The sequence below is a fragment of the Myotis davidii genome, unplaced genomic scaffold (assembly GCF_000327345.1).
Source record: "Myotis davidii unplaced genomic scaffold, ASM32734v1 scaffold107, whole genome shotgun sequence".
NCBI lineage: Eukaryota > Metazoa > Chordata > Mammalia > Chiroptera > Vespertilionidae > Myotis > Myotis davidii.
Genome location: NW_006383012.1, coordinates 498104 through 524618, shown reverse-complemented (window position 1 = coordinate 524618; position 26515 = coordinate 498104). Strand labels below are relative to the sequence as shown.

The 26515-nt window shown below is 42.3% G+C and overlaps 1 protein-coding gene across 1 annotated transcript in view; it reads left to right on the top strand.

Moving 5' to 3' along the window:
* SORCS1 (sortilin related VPS10 domain containing receptor 1) overlaps nt 1-26515 on the top strand; it is a gene marked incomplete at its 5' end in the record, with an annotated part of 483392 nt that overhangs the window by 298079 nt on the left and 158798 nt on the right. The window contains 1 exon segment of the mRNA XM_006779616.2: nt 14094-14167. Within this exon segment, the coding sequence (XP_006779679.1) occupies nt 14094-14167 (74 nt within the window).

Below are 26515 nucleotides of genomic sequence, written 5' to 3'. Positions count from 1 at the left end.
AGATACACTATAAAATACATATAGCCCCTGCTTTTCAGGACCTTACACTCCCGGTAGAATATAAAGTTACCAATGTAAAATGCTATTAAAATAAAATGAAAAAGAAACAACATACCAGTATACATTGGTAAATGGGAGAGAGACTCTAGCCATAGAAGCCAAAAAGGAACATAGGGAGATATTGGAATATTGTCTGTGAAATGCATGGCTCAGTGAAGTCATTCTTAGAATTCTCCTTAGAGGGCTCATGTGTTAGAAATTATACATATCGGGCTTCTGTGAGTGAGGGGGATGCCCTTGGGTTTTATCCAGAGAGGGTGGCGATGCGTGGGGTTCTTCCTGAAGGGGCAGAAGGCTGGAAGCACCTTTCCCAGGTCTCTACTGACAGAGCATTTTGTAGGAAGCAAATTAAAATTCTCGGTATTGCAGTTTTATTCATGCTGCCCTTCCTGCCAAATGGAATGCACATTAAGTCTAAAAATAGAAAAGATTTACAATTAGGAGTCGTTTCCTCTTGAGCAGCCTGGCTGCCCTTTCAGCAGAATGTACAGTTTCGTTCCCAGAGTCAGGCCACAGTGCATCTGGTCCCGGATGGTGCAGTGGCCACAGGCGAGGCTGAGAAGCTACAGACACGGAATATTAGTCATTTAATCTGCTGCGTTATTGCATTTTATCTGACAGTTGGTTAATTTTCCGCGCGATGCTAGAGGCACAGCAAAGGCCAGATTTACCTGGCCAATGCATCCTTGCGATCCTGTGGAGGAGATGCCCCAGGATGTAACCCTTCAGGTCCCAGCACTTTAAGCAGTTCCTCCTGGATCGCGGTAGTAGAGTGGGTAGCGCTGGATGAGGTAGGACCTCCGGGCTTTGGCCCCAGCTCAGCCACTCACAGTGAGCGCTATTAGTGTTGGCTTCCTTTGCTGTAAAATGTGTTCATACGGATGATTATAATTGCAGGGGCACTTCCAAAAAGATTGGGGGAAAAACCATGAATATTAAAGTCCACATCCATTTGAGGTGTTCTGTATGCTGTAGTGTTGCTATAAAATCGTTCTAGCAAGGAGCATAATCCATCTGGGGAGAGAAGATTAAATACACATGAGTTCACCAATAGTCCAAGAGAGGCCAAAAGAGCATGCCCTCATCCACATTTAATAGGTGCCCAATCAAGATAGCTGGACGGATTATATGAAATGGGCAGCCCAAAGTGCAGGAGTGATGATCTCATGAAATTATTTTACCTAGACATTAATGAATATGTCATATTTCTTTGGGGGGGTGTGCACATTTACACAAGAGGAATGTCACGGACACTAATACAAAGTTAGAAAACCCCTGTTTACAGGATTGTGAATTTGACTATTCGGCTGAAACTGAAATTTGGTAAAGTTCATTATACACTTCCAGAACACAAGCTTGATTATTTTTTATTGTATTGGCTATTTGGTTGTTAGGCAAAGTAATTTTTGTTCTTCTCAGTAGGCATCTTTTGAAAATGTTGACCAGTGGAATAATGGGTTCAGAGCTACAGATTACAAAAGTTAATCTGGTAGAAATATCATAGTGAATTGTGGTAATACATGGTCAAAAGCCAGAAGTCCATTTAGGATGATAGCATAGCTATTATGGACTGGACCAAAAAGTATCTTGTGACCATACACCAAATAAATTCTGTCATTTAGGAGCTGGAAGAAACATTAACAATCTTTGCACTGTAGAAGCTAACCAATCTTCCCACAGAGAAAACCCACACTTTGCTTCCACATGTTAAAGTTCAGTAAATGACAGAAGGCCTTACGTAGTACTTGGTAGGAGTCTCATGTTTAAGGATGCTATCTTGAGATGGGCAGATTTCTGTTTCTCCAGGAGAGAATGAAGGTGAAATCATGCTGGAAGAAAGAGGGGTAACCTGCTGGTGCAAGGAGGGGTTGGAGAAGACCTCCACATCTCAGGGCTTGAGTCACAGGATGAGGAGTGGGGCTGTAGCCATCGGAGGAGCCATTAGCTAATGGGGTTGGCTGGAAGTCAAGTGGAGAGGGTCTATGGCCACTCAGGTGGGTCAGTGATATGGAAATAATAGCTGGCGATTACCCATGAATCAGGGAGCTTTTAACAGTAATGACTTGCGGCTCTGAGCACCAAGGAGGGCCCCATGCTGGTGTTGGCAGACCAATGACCATGTTTGCCCGGGAAAAGGAACATTTATTCTTTCACGGACTGCTCATCAGTTCTTTCTGTGACAGCTGCTGTTGCTGCTGCCACAAAACTCCCAGCTCTGAGCTGAGCCTCAGCGCCAGTTGTCTCTGCTGGATGCTGTTTACACCCACGTAAGGTGGACAGGATTTTCAGACAAAAGGTACTGTCTCTTCGAAAGTATCCTGTGTAGGTGGCAGCTCCTTCAGAACTCACCCCCGAGCGGAATCCTCCTCTCTTCTTTCCTTGTGTGCCCCTCCGAGTCCTTGCAGGCATACACTCTCACTTTTGGATACATCCCACCTCCGTTTCCCCCCTACCTTCCTGTCAATGCCTTTCTTCCCTTCCATGGATGAGACCTGCAAGGCCCTGAGGACAAGCACAGAGCATGGATCGCTGGCTCCCAGGATGGAGCCCATGTGGGCTGCGCTGTCCTGCTCCATTTGCATTTCATCTTGAAGGTCTGAACCCTGGGGGAGGCTTTTTGATGTGAGCATTTTAAGACACTCCAAGACTTTGTTGAGCAGATTGTCCGTTCTGGCCCAGGATACAGTTCTGCTGGCCATCAGTTCCATAGGAAGCCAGGGGTTTTTTTGTTTGTTTGTTTTTCTTGTGTGTGTATTTTTTTTTTTTTTAAGATTTGATCAGGGAGAAACGTGTATGATCAAATGCCCTCAGAATCCATAAAATATGGCTGTAATCTTTTCTTTTAGAGAGAGACATCTCTCTGTGGTCGTCAGGGTCTGGGAGGTGGCCAAGAAGTAAAAATTTTCTTGAATTGGCATGTGGCTCTCCGGGCCTCACTGGGATGACTGGGAGGAAAAGTTTCAGAGCCTTTTTCCATTTGAGGTTCCAAGAAAAGTAGCTGGGGTCCTGGCGGGTTGCTGAGTTGGTTAGAGCATCATCCTGATATGCCAGGATTGCAGGGTCATTCCCCAATCAGGGCATACACAAGAAGCAACCAATCAATGAATAAATAATTGGAACTACAAATCTATCTCTATCTCTATCTCTATCTCTATCTCTATCTCTATCTCTATCTCTATCTCTATCTATCTCTATCTCTATTTCTATCTCTATTTCTATCTCTCTTCCCCTCCCCCCCCTAAAATTTATAAATAAATAGATTAATTAAGTAAAATTAAAGCAGTAGCCTGACCAAATGGGAAGCCCGATTGAGGACTTAGTATTAGAAATAGGAGCTGAGTTTCTTGGCTCTGAAGGGTCTGTGTGAGGAGGAACCTTTGGAAAGCCCTGGAATCTCAAGCAAATTAACATGACAGGCATTACAGACATTTTATACCCAATGGGAAGGGGGGTAGTGATCATGGAAGGTCCTACCTCTTATACTTCTTCCAAAGAAAAAGTGAACCACTTATTATAGGAGTGCCAAAATCTGGCTTTCCTTTCCTTATTTCTGTACTTTCTTTTTAATCTTTGCATTTAAGCTGTAGAGAGACCAACCATTCTGCTCATTTATTATTATTATTATTTTGGTTTCTTTGCATTAGGAAATGAAGTGAGTGGGAGGACGGAGATAGAGTTCTTCACCTCATTGCCAGTCCCCCCCATCCCCCTGCCCCATCTTCTTGCCTCAATACAGAAAACCACCCAAGGCAGGCTTAGCAGCAGGCTGAGTCTGCCAGATTACATCTTTATTTTAATTTGGCAATAAAGTAGTGTACAAACTGTGCTATAAAACACTGCCTCCAACAGCATCTCTCAGTCTGTCTTAAACACCTCACTAAACATGATGTGTTGGGAAACATTTGAAATGAGAGAAAACAAAGAGCAGATGTGACTGAGAGAAAAAATGAATAGGAGAAAAGTCCAAGGATGTATGTATACTTCAGCTTTGCCGGCCATGCTGGCGCATGGGGATCCTGGCTGCTCTGTGAGGGTTGGTTGTACTGGAGGAGTGATTTGCAAAGGAAGGGAGTGGGGTGGTCCTGCAATGTTGTGAAACTGACATGGGCACTCCCAGGAATCAGGCAGGTGGGGAGCTTGGGAGGAGAGGCCCAGTGACCTGCTGGTTCAGGCTGGCAAGTCCCCTTGGGAGGCCCTGCAGAAGGACCTGTGCCTCTGACCAGAAGCAGGAAGGACCACTTTTCTCTGGCCCGTGCAGCGTGCCGCTTCTCCCCATGCTGACAGATGTGGTGGTCAATAGGCCATGGCCTCAGTTCCTACACAGACAAGCAAGAAATCCCACTGGACAGAGTGGCTGGGTCTGGGCTGTGGGAAGTAGAGGCAGGTGTTCATTTAGAGGAGAGGGGTGTGGTGAGCTCCAAGCTGTTGTTCTTGCCACTGAGGACGGCTCCTCCAATGTCATTGGTCCTTCAGATTTTTTTTTTTTTTTTGAGAAAAGTGATCCTGCTTTGTTTGAAATGTGGTACTCTCTTATTTTACAAAATTTAAAACAGAAATGGTACAGGACAAGGAAAGCTCATCTGGCACCTTGTATTAGTCCCAGAATATCTTTTTTCTTTTCTTTCTGTCTTTCCCATTGTCTTTATTTTTCTCCTGGTCATGGGTTGCTCTGTCTCCTTTATTTCAGGAGATGTGAAATCATTTTGTGATTAAAAAAATCCATCCAAATGAGCTATCAGTTCTGTGGAGGGAGTACAAAACTCTTAAGACAGTTTGGTGGGCCACCCTTCATTCTGGGCAGTTCTGGAAAATTCACAAGTTTATATTTTCACTTCTTTTGGAGCTCTGGGAGTCAGCAGTAATACCACCCGCGCACCTGCATGATCCCTGATCTCCTATATGTTCCAAAGAAACAGGTTATGAAAGAAATAAATCTTTAAATTGAATGTGGGCCTCACCTTCAATATTTTGGTATATATAGCTAAGATACACAGAAAACCAGAACATGGTTTTAAAGGGGGAAGCATGTTTTGATTTGGAGATTCCTGGCACCCATAATTGAAACACAATATTAACAGTCAGCATTCTTTTTTTTTTAAATCTGTTTTATTTATTTTAGAGAGAGAGGAAGGAAGAGGGATAAAAACATCAGTGAGAGAGAAACATTGATTGACTGCCTCCTGCACACCCCTGCTGGGGATGGAGCCAACAACCTGGGCACGTGTGCTGACCAGGAATCGAAACAGTGAACAGGAATTGAACCAGTGACCTCTTGGTTCATGGGTGAATACTCAACCACTGAGCCACACTGGTCAGGCTTAATCTTTCTTCTTCTACCTGGATCCTAAGAGAAGGGTATTGCTTATCATGGCTTTTTGGAATGCTGGGCATTGCCTGGGAAGTAATGACTACTTGATAAGGGAATAGATGCCAATATTTTCCACAATCAGTCATTCTGGTTTCTCACCACTGATTGACCAAATGGCAGACTAGGTGAGAGCGTCAGCTCTCTACTCTCTCAAGCCCGATTAATGGCCCTGTGACCCTCAGCAGTCACTTAATTTTATACTTTCTCCAACTGGAAAGTGGAAGTAATAATAATAACACCTGCCTCTCCCAGGACTGTTTGAGGATGCTGAAATAACATACATAAAACACCACTGAGCCTGGAATGTAGCAGGCATAGATGCTACCCAGTGTATTATTCAAAGACCTGAGAGATAAGCAACCTCGTACAGCGTTGCTGTATTTAGACACAAGGCTGCCTTCACACGGTAGTTCAGTGTCTTTTCAGCACCTGAAGTTAGAGGCACTTTAGTCAACTTGCAGTGCCTTCTTAGTCACTAAAAGGTACCATGAAACCAGAAAGAATGGAGCAGGGGAGATATGCAGTGCTCAGGAAATATCATTGATTATAATAACAGTAAACCATTAAATATTACAGTATTTATCTTCACAGTAACTTCATTGGTTTTTGAAGACACCTAGCAGCCCTTTAATGTCAAAGGGCTAATTGAAATAAAAGATAAGTGGCTCCTTGAAATTCACACCCCCTGGGGATATTCAAATGATTCCTGCACAAGCACAAACACTTAGAAAACTGATATCTGCCTAATGCCATCACGTTTTCCCAAGGCCCTGCATTAAGTAAAAAGGCACTCAGTTATTTATAAGGAATACGTTGAGCATTCTTTACCATGCTGGGTGGCAGGATTTCCATGTGCTTGAAATTTCCCAATGTCAGAGCTGATTTCTAATCTTATGCATATATACATAATTTAAGTATCCAAATACAAAACTGGCGATTAGAGTGGAAATCAGGGAGCTTGCTAAATGTCAACCCCAATGCTTGTTTATAAAACAAATTTTCGAGCTGAAATGCCATCATATGCAAACAAGGAAGGCTTGTGTTCACCTTAGAATCCTTGTTTAACCAGTTTGTGTCATTATTTTTCAGTTGCTACCTTGAACAGTTGGATCCACCTATTCCTAATGGTTTGAGAGAATGGGCTGCAAGAACAAGGACTAATGGACATTTGAAAAGGACTAATTGGTATTCAGGCTTGGACAGGCACAACGAAGCTATTTAGTAGCGATTGAAGCTCTGAAATAGATTTACATTTTTGCCTGTGCATCTTTTAGCCAACTCTCTCGATCTGGTCTACCCACCACCATTTGTCTGAATAGATTAAGACGCCTCCTTAATCCAGGTACTACTGGGGAAGTTTGAAGGACATTTGGCCTCAGAACATGGATCTCTTTCTTAAACGAGTTCAAGGGATGCCCAGAAAAATGCTTATCTCTAAGGCTGGCCCTTTAGAAATCTAGCAATGCTCAGGGTTTCTTGCCAAGAGTAGTCACAACCAAGGATGGTGCCAAGGAGGGAAGTGGTTTTGGGAGAATAAATAATGGGCACATTTTGAGAATTTATGTCTCTATTGTTTTCACCTTTTTAAATATATATATATGTTTATTGATTTCAGAGAGGAATGGAGAGGGAGAGAGAGACAGAAACATCAATGATAAGAAAGAATCATGGATTGGTTGCCTCCTGCATGCCCTTCACTGGGGATCAAGCCCACAACCCAGGCATGTGCCCTGACTGGGAATTGAATCTCGACCTCGTGGTTCATAGGTTGATGCTCAATCACTGAGCCACACAGGCTGGGCATTTTTCACCTTTTTTAAAAATTAAAAATGTTATCTTGCCAACCTTCTACCTTCATTATAATAGGATATTGGAAGTGTGGATTACACGTGGTACACACAGTGTTCTAAGAGACTCAGTGCCCCAGCCAGGATCTCAAAGCTGCCAAGAGGAAGAGAAACCTGAAGTCAGGTCCCTTCCTGTTCCAACCCACCATGTGGTGCTCATTCTAAGAGCTGAGTTTCATAGCAGAGGGAGGGCTGTGGTGTGATAATCATGGTCCCCTCTGACAGGTGCCCACTCTAAGAGCTGAGTTTCACAGCAGAGAGAGGGCTGTTGTGTGATAATCATGGTCAAGGCAGGAGAAGAAGGGACAGGGAGGGACCTGTGGCCAGAGGAAATGGCCCTGGCTGGCTGCCTGGCATCCATCAGCCCCTTGTGATTCATCAGACCAGCTTCTGACACCTTGAGAGATACAGCACTGTGACCCTTGTACATCTATGCCTCCAGCCTCCTCCCGGCTTTAGTCCCAGGGCTCTGCATGTACGTCTCCCCCTGCTCAGGCCAAGTGAAGAGGCTTTCAGAAGTGACCTTCTCTTCTCCACATCTGGTCAGATTTATTTTTACAGTTTAATTTTGTTTGTTTATTTTTTAAATAGTGATCCATTTTATTCTTCTCATATCGAGGGGCCCTGGCTAATTCAAACACTCATCTCTTCCCTGCCTGGTTGCAGTCACCATCTAACTGATTTGTCGCTCTGTTCCACTCTGAGCTTTGCTGCTTTGTTAATTTGCTCAGACTGACCTGTTCACCCTGGAACAGTGTTCTTCTACATCTTCATATTGAGAAATTGCGGGTGTGGGGGGGAGGTATTGTTTTTTTTTTTTAGAGAGAGAGGGAGAGATAGAAACATCGATGAGAGAGAAAACATCATTGATTGGCTGCTTCCTGCATGCCCCCTGTTGGAGATTGAGCCCACCATCAGGTATGTGCTCAGGCTGGGAATCAAACCAGCGACCTCCTGGTGCATGGGACAACGCTCAACCAACTGAGCCACACTGGTTGGGCCATATTGAGAAATTTTAACTTCACTCCTAGGCCCACCTAGAAAGCTTTGGCAGATTCCCAAATTTTCCTCTCCAACATCCTCCACCATAGCACTCTGAACCAAATACTGCACATCACTAGGTCTGTGATATATCCTGACACACTCGTTTTTTCTTTGAGGAACTTCCATCTGGTGGGGATAGAGGTATTGGTCTGGAATGGTTACCATGATTTTCTCTCTATCCATCCCTGTACCCACCCAGCAATGCAAAGGCTCATGTCAGCATTTAGTGAAGTTTCATGAAATTATTTCAGGAACCAGAGAATGCAGCTTCCCCTCGGAGTGATTTGTGGCCATCTCTTTCCCGCTGTGGAGGCCGGGGGAGGAAAGAGCTTGATATTTGCCATGCCTCAGGCCCGGCATTAGGAATTCATCTGAAGTCCTGAAGGTACCATCTCTTTCTTGCTAAAAAGAAAGCAGTAACTTTCAGTGAGAAGTGGAGAATCATGAGCTGGATGAGAGCTCTGTACCCAGACCATCCCCAGGGCAGCGTTAGGATGAGGCAAATAAAATAGAACTGGCAGGGGTTTCTGTCAGCCTTTTCAGGAAGTGCAATTTGCAGGCCTCCTGCCTCTAAAATGTGAAGGGCAGAGAAGCCAAGAGGAAGGAGCAGGAAACCTTAAAAAGAGCCGACAGCAGGAAGTGCTCCACCGAGGTGTGTGTGGAGCATCTGGAGGAGCCTGTGGAGGAGACCGAGCGACCTGCCTCCTGCCTGGGGAAGGCGCCATGGGGAAGTTTCTGGGGAACCACTTCCAATCCCATCAACCAAAGGCGTTGCCATCCTTCCCTCCTATGCAGTTGTGTCCTTGGACCAATTTTCTAGCTGCAAAAGGAAGTGTCTAATGAGTTCCTAACAGTCTGAAAGGAGGGGCTGTATTGATGCAGCTTAGGGACATTGAGAAGACTTTCCAGCCGGAAGATGGTGGCAATGGCAGGCTTTCGTATCAACATAAGGAAGTTGAATTTCTCTTCAAAGAAAGATGCTATAAGAGGATGGAAAATCCAAGTTGGAAACTATCGTACCCCCTTTTCTCGCCCCATCTGAATCTGCTGTAGGCTAGAAATCCCGAGCAAAGCCGACGAGTCTCATACTTTCCCGGCCCCCAAGCTATGCTGTGTGTCCCCTGTGGCATCCCTCTTCTTGCTCCCTTGGGGCCTGTGGCCCTCATCCAACTTGCAGCTCTACAGGCCTCCTGAGTGTGGCCCCCGAGATGACTGAACAGTTGATTAAAAGCTTAAAACTCACCCTGCCCTGGCCAGGTGACTACGTTAATTGGAGCGTAGTCCTATAAACCAAATGCTTGCGGTTCAATCCCAGTTCTGAGTGTGTCTGGGAGGCAATTGATATTTCGTTGTCACATTGATGATGTCTCTCTCCCTCCCCCCGCCTTTCTCTCTCTAAAAAAATCAATAAACATATCCTGGGGAGCGTATTAGAAAAAAACACACACAAAAACTAATCTTTGCAATAGCATCCTCTGCAATGAACTGCATTTTGTATCTATACTCTTCTTATAGCAGACAAAGGCAGGTGGCAAGAAAAAAAGCCAATGTGAGAAATGTCAAAAAAAGGAAAACCCTCATTAGGAGAGGAGCATAGCAGGGCGGGAAGAGCTGACCGCCCCAGACCAGCATTAAGGACAGAATGGAGGGTCAGGCCCTGAGGCTGCTGGTGGATCCTGCAGAGCTGAGCCTCCGGTGTGAGCTTATGTGTTCTATGTACTAAGGCAAGGAAGGGCCTCAGATAGTTTGGAATGATTTTAGGCACTAAGGATTTTCTGCCTTGGTTCCTTCTTCCCTCCCTTTATACTGTTTCTGCTCCTTCAGTCTTTTCCTCAATATTTTGTACCAGGGTTATTAGCAGAACAAAACAAAACGCCACCCGCTTCACGAATCCCATTCTGCTGGTCATGACCAAAGGTTCATAAATGAACACTGCTCTCCTAAAATGGTTCAGATGCCCTGTTGTCCTCTCTCAGGTCCTCTTCAGGCTCAGCATTGCTGGAGAATGCAGTTGCTGCTGCTGTTGATGCAGTAGACATTGATAGTAGTCCTGATGGTAGTTCTCAGTTCTGTGTCCTGACAGTCCTTAGAGCTGTGGAGCCCAAGACATACAGGGAAGGATGGGAATCTTATGTAGGTGCTGATGACTCCATCAATTTTGTTGTTGTTGTTAATCCTCACCCCAGGATATTTTCCCATTGATTTTAGAGAGAGTGGAAGGGAGGGGAGAGACAGAGAGAGAAACCTCAATGTGAGAGAGACACATAATTGGTTGCATCCCACACAAGCCCCGTCTTGTGCCAGGGATTGAGCCCGAACCAAGGTACGTGCCCTTTGACGAGAATCAAACCCAGGACCCTTCAGTCTGCGGGCTGATGCTCTATCCACTGAGCCAAAAGAGCTAGGGTGACTCCATTAATTTTATTGAAGGACATTGAGTCGTTCTAACCAAAGCCTTCTACTACTGCCCAGAGAGCCATTGGTAAAAGTCTTTGATTTCATTCCCTTCTCTGTGGAGAGCTTTGCTGTCAGACTCTGCAGGTTTAATTAACACATTAACTTTTGAATGGCTCGAGCCTTTTTTTTTTCCTTTTCTTGGTAGAACACCAGGCTGGACTATTAACTTCTCAGGGGGCAAATCTGTGAAGTGGTATGTGGAGGACACAGAGCAGCTTTGTGTAGGGGATGAATGAATATACTGAGCTGCTTGCTGCAAATCCTTTGGGAGTTTCAAAAGTGCTGATATTTATAGTTTTGTTGGTTGCTTGTGTAAGCATAGCCCTCTAACTATGAATCCATGGGAGCAAATCTGGGTACTTTACTTGGTAGAATCACCAACAAGAGATTTGCATGGTGCTCAATTGATACTTTTGCCCCGTGATCATCTACTATGTACGAGGCACTGAGCAGGTCAAGAGGGATGGGCTTCCTGGCATATAAAAGCTTTGTGACCTCCCATCAAAGACGTGGGTGCGGTCTCAGATAGTTTAGGGTGATTTTTACATAGGAAAGAATTTCTGCCTTGCATTCATAGAAGACTCTCTTGAAAGGCTACTAAGAAAATTAAATATAAACATGCGCCATGTAGTTTTATAACATTTGTTACTATACCGTAGTTCTTTGGACATGAGACCACTATGGATTTCAGTGTGTAGGAGAGGCTTCACGGAGAAGGTGACCTTGATCTGGGCCTAAACAGACCACTGGCAGTCACTGAGGTAGGCACATCCGGAAGCCACCCCTGCCAGAGTGGGTAGCCTGAATGGGGGCATGGCAGGGGGAGTATGCTCAGGTGTGGATGGGAAGGAGACAAGTCAGAGGGTATCTTGTGAGAGAAGAACCAGAAAAGGATGTCACTGAGCTGCCTAAGAGAAGCTTGGCTTATTGGGTTACTCGGTATATCCACTGCTTGAGGGGCCTCTGGATGCTCACAAATAACACAGCAGCCCCTTGAAGAAGATAAAAACAAATTTTATGGGACATACCTGACTGGTCCCTGGGTTTGAATCCAAGCCTGGGGGATCAATTTAAAAAGACATAGAAGGGAAAGAAATACACACATACAGATGCTGGCATCCGGCAGTTCCTCATGGGAATGAATTCTGTGTGGGAGCATGGATAGCAATCACTTGGTGTAGCCATCTGATTTCTCAGAGTTTATATATGATCTTCAGCATATATGTGAATCAGCCATCACATGGAATTATTATTTTAAATCACCCTGATGCTGTGACACTGGCATAAATCTTTGTATATAAATATAAATATTAATATATATTTATATATAGACAGAGGCATACACAATGGTGTGCACTACGTTCTCTTTAAACTCATGCAAAGCAGTTCTGGGTTTTAAAAAAAGATAAGAGTAAGGGGAGAGGGAGCAGCAGAAGTCCCAGATCAGGTGCTTGCTGTTGACCTAGCAGTCTGCATGTTAAAGTGCAAGGTGTTCAGGACTTGCTGGGATGACAGCACAGGACTTGGGTCCTCCGGCTGCTTGGGTTTGAATTAAGAGTGAACGGTGCCCTCCTCTGTTATTTCTATGAGGGGAGCTGTGTCTTCTCTCCTTCGCACTCTTAAAATGAATCAGGCATGAAATGTACCCAGGAAAACTTTCTTCCCCAGACATAATGGGGCAGAAAAGAATAATAAGACTTGAAAGAAAGAAGCCACAGATGCTCCTTGGCCGGGTGCCCAAATGCTGTGTAGTCGGAGCCAATCGAACTGCTTGCTTTAGTAGCCAGATATCTCCGCTTTTTTTGGCTGTAGAATGTGTTTTGATCCAATGGACACAATGGTGTAGGAAGCTTTTTCAAGGGTCAGTGCTTACTCACTAGAGCTGCCTTGTTCCTTGGACATGCCGGGCGCATCTGCAGCCCTGGTGAGTCACTTGGTGAGTCATTTGACTCTTTGTTGAGTGCTGGGGCTGGGGCAGGAGGACAAGGCTGGGCCAGCAGGGTCCTCGGTACAGTGACTCACTATTCATTCACTCTGGGATTTGGCAAATGCAATGGTGGGAGTTTGGAGTTTGTGAGTGGGTTACAGACCAGGCATATAGCAGAAAGACGATGTTCCGAATGATATTTTTCAAGACAGTAGCCAAGAGACCAATGGAAACCAGGATGCCTACAGCATTAGGAATCTCTGGGCTACCATCAGAGGATACTTGCAGAGGCACAGAAGGGTTCCATGGTGCTGCAAAGAGTATCGGAGAGGAGCAGGGGTGTCATGTGAGCAAGGAAGACAGGAGAAGGAAGACATTAGGAGGGATGGAACAGTGGAGAGTTAGACCCTGTCTCCTGAGCAGAGTTTCTATGCAGTTGCCCTTGGAGAGTGCTTACACAGTGGCACACATGGACTTGAACCATTACCAGCTATATAACCATCTGTAAAATGGTCAAAATAACCTCATATATCACAGGGATGGGGTATGGACTAAATGAAATAGTACACGAGAAGCATTCGGATGACTAAGTAAGAACTTAGTCATTGCGGGCTGCTGTTGTAGCCTGAAGTTCTTCTGGTTATTCTTATGAAGACTAACATTGGCCTCTCTTGTCTGCAGGATATGTTCAGGTCTCCCTAACTTACCAGTCAAAGCCTTTTCCAAGTTGCCCTCAACATTTTCATCCAAACATATCTGGATAAGCCAAGCTTATTCATATCTTGTCCCTGCATATCTCACCTCTCTCCTATGTTGTTCCCTTTGTGAGTAATGCTTGTCCTATAGTTGTCAGTTTGAATGCAGCCATTCCTTCCAATCTCAAGGGAATCTCCACAAGGTCTGAAAAGCGTCCCTGATTGGCTGCTGAGCCTCCTTCCTCGGCATCCTTTTATCACCAGCTGCCTCATGCATCTCTCATTATTGTAGTCAGAGTCAGGTTGCATCATCTGCTCTTTGAGAGCCAGGACTAGACTTTGCACTTGTGTGTATCCCACACAGGCAGTGATCCGCATATGCCGGGTCAAGTGGTTCAGGCGACTTTTTCTCCAGGCAGAATGGGGTGTGAATCCCAGTCCATTCTACTATTTAGAGGGCATGCGATTTCCAGCAGATCACTTAATCCTCCCGAGCCTCAGTTTCCTCTCCTGTAAAATGGGGATATTAATATCTGCCTTGCAGAATGTATGGGGGGAGTAGAGGTGATATGTGGAGCATTTAGCTGGTCTGTGGCAGGTGCTCACTAAATGGTAGGTGCTCTTATTACTGTGACTGTTCTGATGAACTGATGTGTGTGTATTCAGTGGTGCTAAGTAATTTCTTTTCTCTGCAGTTATACAGCTCCGCTGAGTTTGGGAGAAGGTGGCAGCTTATCCAGGAAGGGGTTGTACCCAACAGGTTCTACTGGTGAGTCTCGCTTTATTTTGGACCGTATTAAGATGTCACCTAGTAAACAAGCACTGGATTCTTTTTCTCACCCGGAGCTCTCACATGAGGTCTGTTCTGGTTGGGATACGCGCACAGCCCCCTCAGGCAGGACCGGGCACTGGTGTAGCAAACATGTTAAGGGAATATTAGACATGTATCACAGATTACTTAATAAACCCCAGAAAGATGACTGAGATTAGTGAGCAGCCGGGGCTTTGGAACTGGTGTTTGGATGAGACTTGTGAGACAGACGCTTAACATTTTAATAGTGACATTTATTACTGAAACCATTATGCATGCATTTTTTTACATATTCAAATAAAACTTTTTATTGTAAATAAGTAGGCCTTGTTTAGTCTAAAAGCGGATCTTCCTCCCACTCCTGATTCCACGGTTTCTAGACCTTCTCCTTATCATATGGGAAGCAACCAATATTCTTAATTACTTACTTACCCTTCCAGAATGTTCCATGAATTACCAAATATATTCTTAGCTCAAGCTGCTTTCACAAAAAGACGTCGACTGGGAAGCTTAAACAACACATTGATTTCTCAGAGTTCTAAAGGCTGGGAAGTTCAAGATCAAAGTGCCGACATAGTTTCTTCCTGGTGAAGGCTGGAATGTTTCAGAGAATATGGCAGGATACTTCAGAGGGTGCCTTGGTTCTGTGTCCTCACAGGATGGAAAAAAAGAGAGGGAACACTGTGGTCTCCCTTCCTCTCTTTATAAAAGCACTAATTCCATCAAGAGATTTCACACTCATGACCTCATCTAAACCTATTTACCACTCGCCCTCCCCCCCGCCAAAAGACCTCATCTCCTGGTACTACCACTTAGGGGATTAGGGCTTCTACATATGAATTTGAGGGGGGCAAAAGCATTTAGCCCATAAATTTTCATTGACATAAATGTTAGCTTACACACCCTGTTCTGTGCCTTTTTTCTTTGCTCGTGTGAGGGGATGCAGTTAACAATACATGTCATCATTTTTTTTAATAGTTAAGTATCATTTTCCTCTAAGGATATAGATTGGAGGTAAAGTCTAGGCTTATTTAATGAACAGAAATAGACTGTGTATATTGGTGGATAAATGCAAGCGGGAAGAGAAATATGTGTGTGAGAGAGAGAAGATAAGGGGAAGGGAGGAGAGAGACAGACAGCAAATGAAAAAGAGGCAGAGAAAGTAACATAAGTATTGTTAAACCACCTGAGCCCATCTTCCTGATTAAACTAGAGATGGCTTCCCTCCATGGCCATGGTGACTACAGGTGACAAGAAGGGGAATTGCTAGCACAAGCTCCTTCGGCTTTTGTGTTTCTATGACCTGGAAACACAAAGTAACAACAAAGTATGCAACATTCTAGTGTAATTTGACATTACATGACAAACCCTTGGGAGTTTACATCCTAACCCTACCATAAGATGCGGCTCCTTACCCGGATGTATCTAATCTGCCCATGGAAAAGCCACTGAGGCTGTTTCAGACGTTTGCTGCTATAAACTGGGCTAGAAAGCACTAGCCCAGAGCAGATTGTCAGTATGCCTTCTTACATCATTCATAATCACAGGGGCAATGACCTTTCCGGAGCCAAGGATCTTCCTGCGAATAGGACAGTGACAGGTGTCTCCCTTCATGCCTCCTGAAATCACACTGCCTCCCATCAGCCTCTGGACTTGCATGCACTTCGAGGAGGAATGCATTTTTCTGTTTCTCATTTTCAAACATGGCCCTAAAACCCCTGTGGGAGTTGAAAGCCAGAGACGTGCATTAGAGAAATCTCTTAAAATGTGTGTGAAACTGCGTGAAAAAATGAAAGACAACCATTTACAAATAAACTGGTCAAAGATAACACATAGAGACCTCTGTGTGGAATATCTTTTTTTCCCATCATAAAAATACAGTTATAGCCCAGCCGGCATGGCTCTAACTGTGGTTCAGCATTGACCTATGAACCAGGAAGTCATGGTTCAATTCCTGGTCAGGGCAGATGCCAGGGTTGCGGGCTCAATCCCCAGTGTGGGGTGTGCAGGAGGCAGCCAATCAATCATTATCTGTCATCATTGATGTATCTATCTCTCTCTCTCCCTCTCCCTTCCTCTCTGAAATCAATAAAAATATATTTAAGAAAGACATTTTTAACCGAAGGAGGTTTTTGTGCCTAGCAGCCATTCCCCTCTTCTTGCTCAGGAGTGGCGGGAGAGTTGTTTTGGAGTCCACATGGGCCTCTCCCTTCTCCAGGAACTCAGCTCTAGCGATCCCCGAGTCTCCCTCCTCTGATCCTCACTTCTCTTTGTCTCCTGCTCTTTGTGTCCCTTATTCCTGAGTCACTGCACCTCTGTGTGTTTTGCCTGGAAATTATAAAGTCATTTTGGGAAAGAGGGTCCATGGCTTTTTGTTAGTTTAGTTTCTCTTTCACTTGGTGTTATATGTACACAGAATGGCCTTGGAAAATAAGTGAAGGCCTGCATGACTGTGGTCCTGCTTTAACCTAGAAATGGAGTTTGTGCTTTGCCAATGAGAAGGTGTGAGGGACACACCTTTTCTCAGGTCCCCCTTCCAAAGTTCTGAAAATATCTCCACGTGAACCCAGCCCTAGAAGGCAGAAAGTTACAATTCATAGAGCGCTGAGTGGAAGTGTATTCCTACCCAGAGGGACAAAGAAAAGCATTGACTAAAAAATTGGACAAGGCAAAAGGACAGAGATGAGAATATTTCCCATGTAGATGGCACATGGTACACAATATTCCATGGATCACTGAAGGTCTTGTTTCCACACAGCATCATGAGGTGAATGGGCCCCATCATTGCTTCAACGAGTGCTAATTGTGATCCATTCTTTTCTATTCTTTGAATGAGGGTCTTCTATCTGAAAGTCTGGTTATCTATGGAAACCCTTGTAACCAAATGTCATAACGGGACCATCTTTATAAAAACTTTACACATGGTTGTGTAAGAATTCTAATCCATCTGTCTGCTAAGTAAAATAAACAGCACCCCTCCCTCCGCCTTGGGAAACAGAAAGGTACATCTTCCCCATTCAAGCCCTAACAGTGTGATCAGCTTTATGCAAAGCTATTTAATCATAACAATTTTATGAAGTAAGCTTTGCATTATCATCAAGAGATGGGGAACCTGTGGCATGAAGAGGTTAAGTAATTTAGCCAAGGTTACACAGTCAGACAGTGACACAGCCAAGATTCAAATACAGCTTGTCTGTCTCCAATATCTATGCCCTACCAATTCAATGCACTCTGTAGCCTCTGCCTGTTGGTCTTCTCTTCTGGCCTGGGGCAGTGAGCCCTAGAAATCAGGCCCATTCAGGCAGATGAGGAGAGAAAACCCAAGGCCCTTTTGACCACCATGCCTGCATGTGTATCTCTCCGCTGGTCTTGGCAAATGGACCCTGGGGGTTATTTAAGCTCCGTTGTTGTTGTCCAGAGAGGGCATAAGACCTGGTGAATTGCACAGTGAATAAGACTATTAATGAAAATCTCTTGGTCTCTGTCCACATGGTCTGTATTTTCTGACTCTGTTCAACTTTCTGGACTGGCAGACAAGGTGTCAATCAAAGGAATATATGTTAGACCTACTGCTGGAAACCAGTTAATTCAAATTACATAGGAACTTCGGTGATGTCTGGGATTATTCAGAAGGTGTAATGCAAAGAAGCTCCTTTAATAATTTCAGCTTTGAGCCTGGTTGTAGAGTTGTGGAAGGGACTCAAGGAAACTTTCTAGTGCTAAATTGAGTTGTCACCCTGAGTAGTAACATAGCATTTCCCATAGAGAAAAATGAAGATCAATGGACACATTTTCCTAATCAATTAGTACATTTGAGATATATTTTTATTTTGGGTGGCATTACTATTGCCTGAAAGTAGTCATTGGCAATTATAAAATAATTATAGAATATAAAAGCTTATCCTTATACTATCTCAGTGGTTGCTGTTGGTACTACCATAGCTAACATAAAATGTAAGTATTCCTCTAAGAAGTACAAATTGCTTCCAAAACCAAGTTTACATGTATAGGGTATATTATAAAACACAATATCACCCTTCAGAAATCAATTATATTGGGAGGCAGTACCGACTGGAGGTTAGGGGGCTCAGAGATAGGAAGTGTGAGTTCCAGCTTTGCCATTTGCTAAGTAATGGATCACAGGGTAGTTCCTTAATCTCTGTGTGCCTCAGTTTTGTTCTCTGTGAAGTGGGCACAATACCTACTTTATTAAACTAGATGTTTCTTGTAAATTGGTTATATTCTTGGCACCTAAGAATTGTCTTGAGTGCCCACTGACTCATAGTAATAATATTATTAAGAGTGGCTGACTCTCTACATCTATCAGTTTTATTGGCTGCCTTCTCCAGTTGGCTTTTCTTAATTTGTGGCAATGAGGGACATCATCAGCTTTGACTCCCCATTAACCCAGTCTGCCTCTTCCCCTCTGTGTCCAAGGATTGAATCTGAGTGGCCTGGCTTGGATCAGGGTTATATAAGGTGATGCATTACTTGTTTAGATCAGACATATATCTACTCTAGGAACTAAAATAGGAGATGGGATTGAGACCCAGTCAAACTGCATGGTTCAAAGATGAGGGTTCATGATTTAGATGACTCCTAAAAAGGAAAAAAATCGATTTGGTTAACATAAAATGGGAGGGTAGATTCTCATTGGGTATCTAAGATGGGAGGACTGATTGTCCCCAAGATAAAATTTCATAGTAGGTATTCATATGTGTTAAGTAAATGCAATGGTTCAGGAACTTGATAACCCATACTACTTAATTCTCAAAATAAGATTGTGAGGTAGGGATTCTTACCCTCATTTTGATAAAATTATGTAATTTATCCAACATAATACATAATATGCAATACAGTCAAGTTTTGGAACTTGGTCTGTCTGGGTTCATGGCTCTTGTTTTCAGTAGCAAAGATCAGCCCCAAATTCAAGACCTATTTCCCACCCACATCCTCCAGTAATACCTGTTAGTATAACAGTTCAGTAGTTAAGGACCTCAAGTGCTGAATTTGACATTGAAGAGGAATATGGTATTGTAGCATCAGCAGTACTCAAATGCTTTGAATAAGCCCTAACCAAAAGCCAAATTTGCTATTAGAACTTGATGAATGTGGTTGTTGGGATCTAATTCAAGTTTAGGTCAGTGCAACAGAAGACAGTTTCAATTATAACCCACTCAGCAATCTATCATCTATGCAAAAGACAAGGCAATCTTAGGGCTGCTTCGCTTAATTAAAAGTAGGTTCAGACTTACCTTATTGATTATGTTTCTCTGACATATAGGGGGCTGACTGGAAACAGGGGCAGATGTCTGGTGATTACATATTTTCTGTTACTAATTCACACATGGAAAACTAAGAGTTGGCTCAACAATGAACCTCTGTTATTCTAGAACACCAGCCTTGTTCCAGTGATGTCCCTCAGAGGACCTATGACAGTGGAATGACATAGCAGAGAGATAACTCCATCCTTAATATGTTTGAACATGTGTACACACCCTCATTCTTCCTCATGGCCCAGTGCCGTTTATGCGGATGGATTCCCATGCCACGTCTTTGGCAACAAGTCACATTTGCTAATTGTTTGTGTGCCAAGCTGTGTGCCAACCTCTTTGCACATATATTTTTAAGCACTCCTCAAATCAATAAAGTGAAATAATTTACTGATCAAAACTCATCCTCAAGATGTGATAGAATGCAACCTATTTTTAGGAAAAAATAAACAGGAGATATTGGCTCATGAGCCCGGAAAGTCAGAAGGTCTTATCTAGGCCGTACTAAATGCAGAGGCTCATTCAAGTCATCGGGTCTTCATCTCTCCCCACTGCTCAGCTCTACTGTCCGCTGTGTTAGCTTCACTCTCAGCCAGACTCTCACCTCCTGGTGGCCTCTGCACCTCACATCTTCCCAGCCTCACTCCAATGGAAAAGAAAACACCATTTTCTTGTTGCTCCAGGAAAACTCCTGGGAGTAAAACTTGTGGGCCTTGATTAGGTAACATGCTCACATTTAGACCAGGGGGTACAATCAATTCCAATTAACCACATGGATAGAAAGTAAGGAATGGTGAAACCCCAGAAAAGGCTAGGGAACTTTTACAAAAGAAGGGAGAATGTTCATGGAAAGCTATCAACAAGAAGTGTCCATTAGTGGGAAGTGTTGTCATTTTCTTTTTAGGATGAGAAATAATTAAGATAGATATAGAAACAAAATCCCAGAGAGGTCAAATAATTTTGCCTAATGTTATATGTTATTAAGTTATGGTGATGGAATGTATATTAGTCATAATACTAGTGTCTTCCTCATAGACTTGTCAGGATTAAAGTGAGAATTCAGGTTACATTCTAAACATGTGTAATACATGATGAATAAATATTAGCTATTATTTAAAAGTGAAATAGAGAAGAGTTAGGTATTCATGAGTTTCTGAAATGTGGCAGCCTCATTTTTTTATTCAACTTAATAATTTATTTTCAATGAGACTTTCTAATGTGTACAAATCTATTTTTCTTTGTTGCCCCAGAATCAGGAATAATGGATAGAAAATCAGCTTACTGTTCTATTTTATACCTTCTCAATTATTTGACAACTTTTGTTACCCAGTTCATTTAATTTGCGTCCATTGAGTAACTTTTAGAGCTAACTCTTGGCCATGAAGATAAAGGGAACTTGCTCTTGAGGGCCTTGTAGCTTGAGGTGGAACTTCCAGGGAGCCCCTACAGAAGTATATGGGAAGGATCTTGCCCCTGCATAGCCACCCCTCTGTGAGTGTGCAGCCAAGATCTGGGGTCAAGCTGGCCATGGAATTGGGAAGGGAAGAGCAAGGACAAGTTCATAACTACGATTACTTCTGCACTGCCTCTCACCACCTTTAACCAAAATGACCTTCAGAGTCTGCTGCTTCTCTCCGATCTACTAAATCTCACACACATTTCCTTCTGGCCCCTCCCAACCTGCAACCATGAAACCATGCGAAGACTCTGGGGAATATAGCTGTAGGTCAGCCAAGTTGATCCAGCATGGAACATCACAGTCTACCCCTTGAAAACTTGGCACCTGTGCACATCTTTTTCAACCACATATAACTTTCAAATGAAAACAAAAACAAAATTATGCTTGTACCTCGCCTGATAGGATTTTCTCTATACAACTTAAAACGTGACACATCTTCCTCCCAAAATGAGAACAAATTGCAAATGCCACATTAATGCCACATTATCTATGTGTGGATGACATTTCTCTTCTAACTGAGTCATACTTCTGCCTTCTGTACAAGGGTGGGCAAAGTAGGCTTACAGTTGTGAGTACACAAAACAGAGTTTATTCTTGTCTTAGTATTTATTAATTATTGTAACATTTATTTGTATTACTTGTCATTTTCCAAACAAACAATTATAAACATACCCTTGCCCCCCCCCGTATTCTATAACCAAAATACTGAAATGTAAGGTCAACCACTACTAACACATCTTCGTTGAAACACAGAAGAAGAGTGGGAGAGATGAAAAGGAAGGGAAATGATTTACACACACACACAAATATATATGCATATTAATCTATAATGTGGTGGGAAGTCTCTAGGGAATGTTTCCTAAGGAAAAGGATTTGTCCTTTGATGGGCCAAAGATAAGAAGAAATTGACCAAAGAGCTAAGATAGGTAAGTGCCTAGAACAGTGGCTGGCACAGACCATATATCATGAACTTTATAAATGTTCATTGAATGAAGGTGCACCATTTTTATTATGTATCTCAAAAATTTTCTGACAAACTTTATCATTTCAATGACTGTAAGATAACTACTGATTTAAAAGATGTTAAAATGAAAAAAAATGAGCATTTTGGAATTGATGGGATAGGTGCACAATAAATATTTGCGGGATGAGTGAAAAATGAAGAATGGATATTGAGGGTGAGGCACCCAAAGATATTTATTTTTCAAATCAAAGGTTGGATTAGAGAGGATTGTCTTAGTAGATAACTAATAAGATGTGGGGCCTTAAATTCTAGACATGAGGGTAGAGAAGACCCAGAAGACGGGCTCATTTGACTGGGCAGGAATGAAAGGAAGAGCAGGTTGAGAAAGATCCAAAAAACAACTATCAGATGAGTGAATCCATGTAGATGACGGGCCCTGATGTGTTTGTGCATCAGAATGTCAGGATTCTCACAGAACATAGAAACCATTGCATCAGACCTCCGACTTGCAGGACTCCCTTCTACCAAATTCTAGTTAAATGGCTGAAAACAGCCTTCTGGGTGAACTGGAACTTTTCTATCTGTCCGTCAGGATTTATATTTCTATAAAGAGAGTAACCGAGGAAATGGACCTGTCCCACTGTTTTTTATGGTTGGCTCTGGCACTTAAAACAGCAACACCTCAAACACAGCAATTCCATCATGTAGAGAAAGCTGTCAGGGTTTTCACAGGCATGGCAAGATGTGCCCTGGGATGGGGGACAGAACCTGCTGCAGCATTTATGAGATTTATGGTAAAGGGATTTACATGAAGGCTGAAGTTTAAGGCAAATAAATCCCAGAGGACAAATATTACCCATAATTGAATTACAAAGTCATTATCATGTGCTGAACAGAGCAACTTTATGACTCTATTGTGACAAGAGGAAACTTATTAGAATATTTATGTGCCTGGGATCCCTTCTGCATCACCAACCCAGAGAACACACCATTTCTTCCATGTGTCTCTCATGAGCGGTTAGCCTTCCTGAGTAACTCAATAGCCAAGAGGTAGAATCCAAAATAGATATAGCATAGAGCCACATCAGCACAAACCCCTCACATTCAACAGTTCCTGTACCCACCATATTTATATTGTCAGCCTACATCAGGCTCTTCCCATAATAACCAGGGCAGACCTAGAATAAATAAAAACTCTGGATGTCCATATTGTTTTCTACTTCTGGATAAAAAGAGAGTAAGAACATTTCAGCAATGAGCCATCTTTCCAGTCATCATTTAAAAAAAGAATATAACTTTATTTTTGTGATCGCTGAAGTCTATGAATCATGAACTAATGACATCCTGAAATGCTACAGTAGTTTATCTGCTTTACATGATGAAATTACATCATCAGTCCGTCACAGTGATCTGATTTAGTAAAAACAGATCACTTGAGTATTTATAGTAGCTTTGCTATAAATAAGTATATTCTTACAAGATTTGGCATAGTTTTTTTCCCCTTAACTTTTTATTTTGAAATAATTTTAGAATTACAGAAGAATTGCAAAGATAAGACAGTTTCCATATCTCTTCACTCAACTTTCTCTAATATTAACACCTCATATAATCATGGTGCAATATTCACAACCAGAAAATAGCATTAGCATATTATGCCATCTAAAATGGAAATCTTGCTTGGGTTTCCATATGTTTTCTACTAATGTCCTATTTTCCAATCCAAGATTCAACCCAGAATCCTACATTGCATTTATTTATCATATTTCTGCAATCTCACATATCTTCAAATCTGTGGCAGTTCCTTAGTATTTCCTTACTTTTGATGAACTGAATAATTTTAGAGATCATTAATCAGTTATTTTTTTAATTACCATTTAGATTCAATTTTATTTTGTACTTCAAGTATAGAGCATAGTGGTTAGACAATCCTATACTTTACAAAGTGTTCTCCCAATATTTCCAGTACCACCCGACACCATTCACAGTTGTTATAAAATTATTGGCTAGTGAGTTGTTTTGTAGAATGTCCCTCAGATTGGGTTAGGCTAGTATTTTTTCATAATTACAGGGTTGCAGATTGTCAGGAAATATATCACAGAAATGATGTACGCTTCTTATGACATCATATCAAGAAGTACAAGCATCCACATATCTCATTATTGATGACGTTCACCTTGACCACTTGCCTAAGTGGTATCTGCCAGGTTTCTCCACTGCAGTTACTGTTTTCTTTGTTTCATGCTCTTATTTTTTCGAAGTTCATACCCAAGGGAAGGAGAATTAAGCTCCAAATCCTGGCAGAGGAGTATCAAAAATTGTGTGAACATATATTAAGATTGCCACAATAATTAGTAAATATTTTGGGAGATACTTTAATGATATGAATTTTACCCACTAATTTTAGTGTTTATCAGTCGATTTTGCTTTTAGCAATTATTACTGTGGCGTTCTCATGGACATTTTCTATTTTGATCACTTCTTATATATTGGAACTAGTTGCAGCCCTGACTGTCTCAGCCCTCATAACCCCTGGAAGGTCGCCTGGATGGTCATTCTGCTGTTCAGTCTAATTAGCATATTAGCTCTTTATTATGTAGGATTCTTCTCTGAGGAATAATTGCCCCCTCTTGGATGCTTACTAATACCATTGTGTAGTTCTCAATCAATAAGGTGACTGGAAAAGATGGTGAATAAGCCCAATACTGGATTATGTTTTGTTTCTTTTTTGTCCCAGATACCTCTCTGCCCTTAATCGGAGCTGGTAGCTAGATAATTCCTGGTAAATATTAATGTGTCATTAAGATGTCACCTGTTAAATAAGGGCAAAACCTCTCTGCCTAATAAAGTTCTTTTGAAATGAATATTTTAAGGTCTGACCTGGGATGAAGACCTCAGAAGTAAATGCATTTTCCCATTGATGCATTCCCTTTATTGGTCTCAGAGATGGGGATTCCCCCCAGTGGTTCTGCATCCTCCCCTCTTTGTTTAGTTGGGCATCTCATCGCATCTTCACCATTAGGAGGGTGATGTGCAGGTTCTCTCTCTCTCTCTCTCTCTCTCTCTCTCTCTCTCTCTCTCTCTTTCTCTCTCTCTCTCTCTCACACACACACATACACACTCACTCTTCTCCCTTTCCCTATCTCTCTGTCCTAGCCAAGGAAAAATATGAGACTTGCTGCTCCCTCAAAACAAAACAAACCTATTGAGGGGTGCTGACCTCTGTTGTTTCACAGTGATTTTAATTCCCTGAACAAAGAATCCAGGTTTCTAACTGACCAATTTTCAAATATATGAAAAATATGGTACAGAAAATGGGTAACTATCCTAAACAAATAAGCATTCTTATAAATGAAAACCTTGAATGGTACCATTGCTGTAGACCCACAATATGGACAGGCAGTTTATAAAAGAATAACGTGGCAATTAAATAAAAATATTTAACCTCACATGTAGAAAATAAAAATTGGAGCAAAAATGGCATGGCTTTTATTAGTCTATCAAATGGATTAAATTTTTGAGAAGGTAATGCTTAGCCTTGGTGAGACCTTGGGCAGCTTTATATGCTGTTCCTAGGAGTGTAATTTGTATAAACTTTCCAGGAGACAGTTGGACAATATATCAGGAGTCTTAAACAAATATCTATTCTCTTCAAGCCAGTGAAATTCCCTTTTTTAATAATTCTTCCAATTGAAAAACTGAGAGTTCAGTGAGACATGCTAATATTTGCCTACAAAGATAATTAGCACAGTATCATGTATAGACATTACCAATACCCCATGGTCAGAATGTGACTTAAGTATATTATAGAATATTGTGCAGCTGGAAAAACAGTGCATGTCCATAGTACATTTTGTTGTGTTATGTTATTAGTATGATGCAAAAATTATTTTTTTTAAAAAGAATGCCTACACAGAGAAAAAGTACTAAAGGATCAACAACAAAACATTAAAGGTCGTTATTTCTAGATGGAAGGATTGGGTGAATGTTGTTGTTGTTTTTCTTTTTAAACTTCAGCACATTTTCCATTATGTTTGACATACTGCTTTTAGTATTAGAGTTTTAAAAAACGGTGTGGGCCCAGCCAGTGTGGCTCAGTGGTTGAGTGCCAACCTATGAACTAGGTGTTCATAGTTCGGTTCCCAGTCAGGACACATGCCCAGGTTGCAGGCTTGATCCTCAGTAGGGGGCATGCAGGAGGCAGCCAATCAATGATTTGCTCTCATAATTGATATTTCTATCTCTCTCTCTCCCTCTCCCTTCCCCTCTGAAATCAATAAATAAAAAATAAAAAGTGTGACTTATATCAATTATGCCAATTATATTAATAAAGCAATCAAGCGTATTTCCCAATGAGGTGGATTGGTGGACGACAACTAACAGGAAGGCACTGAGACCACTGGAGAATAGCCACAGAAAATGGAATCTCTTCTCTCCTTCTCCTCTTCCTCCCCCTTCTTCTTCTCCTCCTCCTCCTCTCCCCTTTGTCATCCACATCATATCTCCAACCCTTTCATCTACTTCTCTTTTTCTTCTATATTTTCTCCCTCATTTTCTCTTTCACTCTTTCATCCACCTGCTCTGTCCTCTCTGCTCCCCTGTTTTCCCAACTT